Raw genomic sequence first — 6587 nt, 5'->3', positions numbered from 1 at the left:
GTTTGTCTACAAGTTTATGGTTTGTACTTAGAAAATTTCTTATCAGAAGACCAGGGACACAGCTTTAAGGTTGAATTAACTCATATAGTGTATCCCCCAGTTAGATCTGCTTTTCTTTCCGTCCATTAATGACTGCCTATTAGAAGATGATTTACTTTGAAATTTGTAACTAAGGGTCTCTTTCATGTTACTTTGCTAGTAAGTTTTGCTCCTAGTGATCACTGTATATATAGTAATCACATGATCACATTTAATATTCTGATGGTTTTATTAACAAGTATATAATACATATATTGCATACTGTATATAGTATATGAGGACTGTACAGTACAAATTTATGTTCACAGTTTGACATGACAAAATGTCATTACTGAATTCCCATTGGACTACAGAGTAGAAACAGAGAAGGAACATTAAACATTCACATCTTTAGTAAGAAAGATTACCAAAATGTTTCAGTATTTGCAAGTATACTAATGCATGCTAAAAACCTTTACCCATTCAGTCTTATTAGCTTATAAAATATATTACACTTTATTAAAAATTTCTGCATAGTTTATACAAGTATTAAAGTACTGTAAATGTAATAATCCTGCTATATTTGCAGGTATGGTTTAAGAGATGCTAAGCAGAAAGATTATTTTGACCCTCTAAGACTAAGTACATAACAGCAAAAAAAAAGTGCTAGTATTTGTAAAACATAGTATTGTTGTAGCCCTCGTTTAATGCATGTAAAATGGCTTTGTAAATGTATTATTTAAGTGAATTTGCAATCATTTAGAAATTGTTAACCTTGACCAAGAAGAGAATAAAGACCACTCTGAACAACTTCATGCATGACAGTGATTCCTTCAAGATGACTGTGTATTTTCAAACCAACCAAATTATTTTAAAACCTTAGACCTTTGAGATTGTCTTTTAAACAATCTAATCAGGAATGATGTGCAGATATACAGTATCAGCAATATAGTCTTTCAAATTCCACATTAGTGCAACACTGATAGTGCAGATGGGTGTTTAATAAAATATACACATACATATAGAGTTCCCCTGTAAATCTGTTTCAAGGCTCTTGAAACTTCTGGTATTTAGCCATTTCCTTAGTTGAACATAGCTATGCCGCTAACACATTCTCCAAACCAGGTGATTTAGAATGTTAATGCCCATTTATGATGTAGGTTCACATTTTAGAACTCTAAAATTATGATGGTTGCAGATTTAATTTTTCTGACTTCTGCCCCAGGATGACACTTGGATAATCATCAAAGAAATTCTATAACCAACAGAATTCATACAAGACCAACTTCATGTTTACAAATCATTCTCATTAATTTAAAATATTAAAAATTAAAATCACCATTGATAGTAACATGGCATATCATTAAAACCACACATTCAAGGGTACCTTATCTTGTATTGGAGATCTTCCACAATAACAGCTAAAAATTACTAAGATACTAAATTTCTCAACTATCATATTAAAATACAAATATATATAAAAAAAGGAAAATTTGGTTAACAGCCAATTGGTAACTGAAGTATATAGGGCAGCATGGGAACAGAACAAAGCTTCCTGGGTTGCTTTGTTTTCAGAGCTGAAGTATATCCTTGTTATGAAGTGTATCTTTGTTACCATATCTAAGCGGCTTGAATAAGTCTTTGCAGGGTCCTGCTTGCTTCTTTGAAAAAAGATTTAAATATGCTATAGCAAACACGAATTAAATTTCATGAGAACCCATGAAGCTTTCTATCAGCTGGACTTTGACTCAAAGCTAATTATCCAAAGATCAATTTTCTACCCTTTTTTGCCTCTTTTCCCACCTTCAAGATGGGTTAGAACACACACAAACTGGTTAGCTCATTAAAAAAAAAATGTTCTTTGCACTCCAACTTCATTCTTCGGTGTGTTGTGGAAGAACCATTTCAAGCTATAAACACTTTGGCATGAATGTGACTAAGCATCTACAATATAGACAATACCTACTTTTCCAAGAGCCATTTTTAAAGAAATCCCTCAATTCATGTCATAGTTGCAAAAAAAAAAAAAAAAAAAAAAGCCTCATAAGGATGGTTTAATATTCTAAACAAATTTTGCAGTGCTTAAGAAAAATAAAAATAAAAACCAAGTGCCACATAACAAATTACTCTGCATTTCTCAACTATATCTCCTTTCAGTTGGATCCGAGGGCTGATAAGCGGGATCTCTTAGGTGCGCAGTCCCTACAACTCACTTTTATTAACATGGCGCCGTCAAAGTAAGCTCCCCACTCGATCACAGGCCTCCAGAATCACTCATGCACTGATGTTTTAAAAACAACTGAACAGTATATTCCTCCCAGTTACGGTTGTGTTGGATCCTGAGTTGTGGCTGGGATGAATCTTCAGGATTCCTTTCTTCTCTCTGCTCCTCCTTCTTGAGGGATGAATGCGCATTTACTTACATGCACCCACACTAGACCACCGTCGCCCACTTTCTTCAAATTTAGGACCAATGGCATTTCTATGCGTAGATTATTTTTATCGGCATTTACACTATGGTGCTCAAAAGCCTGCTTTTGAAAAACTTCCCCTAAAATAACGGTGCTATTAATCTTCAGCATAAACACGAGTCATTTTCAGTTTGTTCTTTTCTGATAGGATATTTGATAATGACAGGAGATTGCCAGCTCCGACAGTAAACATCTGGGAATTTGAGCTACATTTATGAATCCCTGAACTGTGGTTTTCCAGATTTTTCAGAAATCTGTCCCCCAAAGAAAGGTATGTGTGCTTCACAACTATTTATATTTACAAATAGTGTCACTCAGGTCTTAGATCAAAGGAATCTATTAAAGCATTAGCAGACGCTTGTTTATGATATGTGTTTTGAACACAGATGACAGCCAATTAGGCACTTTGCAGCTCAAACAGAAAAGTTTCCATATGAAGGTTCCATGATTAATTGGATAGGGGAATACAATTACCACTCAAAGTTTTCCTGTTTGCAAAAAAGCTAATAGGTGGGGTAAAAGAAGGCCATTCATACCCTTACCCAAAAGGTTTTTTTTTTTTTTTAACCATTTCTGGGCAGATATTTTTGTGGCATTCCTATGATCAATGCTTGGTAATCCACATTAAGGACATTGTATAAATAGAGACAGGTGCATGGAAAAGTCCACTGTATCTGGCTTTGCAACAGGATTCTGCACAGCTGAACATGCATAGAGACTGAAACTCTGAGAATGCTCTGCCCAGCTACAAAATGATGAAGTCTCACCAGAAAGCCCTTGCCCAGCAGGAATGGATGGCTTCCTCCTCTGCCCACCCTGCTCTGCTTCTGTTCCATGCCTCTTTGCTCCAATTCCATGCTAGGCAAATAGAGCATCCATCCCCTCAACTGACAGACATCACCCACCTAAATCAGCAGCTCTGGCTCCCTTCCCAGTGGTGGCAAAGACCTCCCAAGTAGCTGCAGGCACAAAGGAGGTTAAAGGATGTACATTTAGATGAGTGACAAATCCAAGTTGACAAGCCAGATATGTGAAGGACAATGGAAGAGCTGACTGTACTAGCCAGACAGCCGGCTGCGCGTCTAGCTATCTGTGAAAGCTTATGCCCTTCTTCTTGCTGTGGAGCACCAAACATGATCACAGGGCACACAGGTCTGGATGTCTCTGGCAAGGACTAGCAGGCTGGATACTGTACTTGTAATACATTTACTTTGACGTTCTCTTGAGGAATACATGGAGAAACCGACAACTGGTTATGCTAGTTTACATGTTCCCTTGTTTTCATTACATTAAACGTATCTCTAAGAAGGGTTTGCTTAGCATCCCCGGAAAAAAAAAAAAAAAGTGTTCACATTCTTTAGGTCTGACCCGTGGTAAGGAGAGGGAGGATTAGAGGATATTTACTACTGACCACATGGAAGTTTGAATGATATAAATTCAGATTCAGACCAGCTGAATCGAAATTAAAATGTACATGTAAAAAATGAGTTAGCTGATGGGAAGGAGGATAGAGAGAGAGCTGGAGGGTGGGGGGCCCCACTGAGGCGGGCGGTGGAGGTGTTCACACGAGCATGTGGCGCTTCCTGTGCAGAGCAAGGTGGTCGGAGCGGGAGAAGCTGCGGTCACAGTCTGGACACTGGAAAGGTTTGATTCCAGTGTGTTTTCGGAAATGTCTTGTGAGTTCATCAGACCGAGCAAATTTCCATGTGCATCCTTCCCACGTACATTTGTAGGGTTTTTCTCCTGCAGAGAGGTGGGGGAAAGGAACTTATTTTTTTTCTAATATCAAAAGGATATTAACAATTAAAGACAGCAAATATTTTTGCGCTAAAGCTCTTGACAATGGGAAGGGAGTTTGGGGGGAGGATGCATATGTGTATATGTAAGGCTCAGTACCTTTGCTGACCATCTCAAACTATTACAGCACTGTTAATAGGCTATGAGCTTAGTCACTCAGTTGTGTCTGACTCTTTGTGACCCCATGGACCATAGCCCACTAAGCTCCTCTGTTCTTGGGATTCTCCAGGTAAAAGAGTACTGGAGTGGGTAATCACTCCCTTCTCCTGGGGATCTTCTCAACCCAGGGATTGAACTTGGGTCTTCTGCATTGCAGACAGATTCTTCCACCATCTGAGCCACCAGGGAAGCCCATGTTAACAGGCTATACTCCAATATAAAATAAAAAAGAAAAATAGCTCTTGACAAACATTATTTCCAAGATATGATCATACATTTGTTCCTCAATAATAGTGCCGTATCAACCACTAGCAGACAGACAAGAAAAAGAAATTGTCTTAATATGTAATTGGCTTTCTGCTCCCCACAAGATGGGAAGGGTGGATTTTAAGAGTTCTTAAAGCATATTTATGGCACTGAAATCCACTCTAAGGGACTACCAAATAATTTTGGGTTTGCCCTTAATATTAGCGACGAACCTGTTCTTAATACACAGTGATCTGTATTTGCTAATCTTCAAGCTGTAAACCTACTTAGGAACTTAGCTACACGAGGCATTATCCATTCAATGAGAAGCCCAAATTGAAAGTCTGTGGGATTTTCTTATTCAATAGTTTTCTAAAAATGTAAAGTCCCTTAGTCCCTATGAACTGAAATATTTGTCAGGGATTTCAACATTTTGCTTTTTGATTAGACAACAACACCAATGCCTGAGTATAATGCTTTAATGAAAACAGAGTAATTTCTCCCCACCCTGTCAAGGGATGTCAGGTTTCTGCAACTCTCTCCTGGGCGAGGATAATTCACAGGTGAGAAAAAGAAGACCCTTGTTGGGGAGTCACAGGCTTAGCTGGTAAAGAATCTGCCTGCAATGTGGGAGACCTGGGTTTGATCCCTGGGTCAAGAAGATCCCCTGGAGAAGGGAACGGCTACCCACTCCAGTATTCTGGCCTGGAGAATTCAGTATTCAGTCCATGGGGTCGCAAAGAGTTAGACAACTGAGCTCCTTTCAGTTACTTACTTGTGGGGAAGTCACAACGACGGTCAGTATGAAGGTCTTTACTAATAAAAAGGCAGCTAATGGCAATTTTACCTGTTTAAACTAGTAATAATGGGTAATGGGCATCACAGATTCATTTCCATTTACTATTTCATCAGTTTTCCAGAAACCTTAAAGGACTGCCATTCCTTGGTATTTCAATGACATATTCAGAATTTATACTACCTACTTTATTGCACAGAATATACATGTAAGAGGTAATTTTTCCTACATCTAAATTGTTATCCGAATACCCAATGTCTTTTTAATCTTATGTTGGCATGTGATAACATCTACCTCTCAGGTCCCATTCATGCCCCTGGGGAGGCATTCCCGAATCTGCTTGGCACTGCCCATTGGGTGATCCCCTAACCGCAAGGTTGTTGCCCTCAGCTCTCTCCACAGTAACACTGTGAAGAAACCAAAGGACATTTGTGTGCAGGATGGATTCCTCTGCCTCCTCTGCAGGATGTACTAAAAAACTTCACTTCCACTCTGCCAGACACTTCAGTTCCTGTCCTCTTTCGAATCCCAGGTTGTTCTCTTTGTAAATATTCCTAACAAAAATGACTCAGAAGTCTCCAAAACCCCTACATTCTGTGTTAAGGAAATGTACAGAAATGCAGATGACTTTTATGCTAGAATTTCACATCAAAGACTTTAGGTCATGTCAGATGAGGCCTCCCATAAACATTAATCACCACTACCAACTGCAATTAATCAGGTTTGTTTAAAATAGTTTTGTACGAATTCCTTAAGATGTTTTGTTCATGAGCCCAGGGGACAACTTATGTTTTCTTCACCTATTTAACAATTTTTATAAGATCTGCCTTGCCTGCTCTACATTCAACACCTGGCAAGCTGGAAAATACCCTAGAACAAATATGGAAGGCAATGGCATACAAGCTCCCTCCCTTTTAGAAGATGATAATTTCCAATATTTCTTTACTTTTCCTCCCTTCAATGACTTCCACTTCCATTAATTGCTGCATTAACTTGTTCTGCATGAAGAACTATTCTTTAATGTACAACATTTATTAAATGACAGCCTACACGAAGGCCACATCTTAGATAACAGGCCCATGGTTAAGGGTACTTTCCCC

The 6587-nt window shown here is 38.5% G+C and overlaps 1 protein-coding gene across 1 annotated transcript in view; it reads right to left on the bottom strand.

The window, feature by feature from the left end:
• Positions 1-278: 278 nt before the first annotated feature.
• KLF3 (KLF transcription factor 3) overlaps positions 279-6587 on the bottom strand; it is a 34874-nt gene continuing 28565 nt past the window's right edge. Inside the window, exon 6 of the mRNA XM_068975013.1 lies at positions 279-4232. Coding sequence (XP_068831114.1) covers positions 4051-4232 — 182 coding nt within the window. The 3' untranslated portion in view covers positions 279-4050. The remainder of the gene's footprint in view (positions 4233-6587) is intronic.

This window comes from Capricornis sumatraensis, chromosome 7 (genome assembly GCF_032405125.1).
Source record: "Capricornis sumatraensis isolate serow.1 chromosome 7, serow.2, whole genome shotgun sequence".
NCBI lineage: Eukaryota > Metazoa > Chordata > Mammalia > Artiodactyla > Bovidae > Capricornis > Capricornis sumatraensis.
This window is presented reverse-complemented; position numbering and strand designations above follow the sequence as displayed.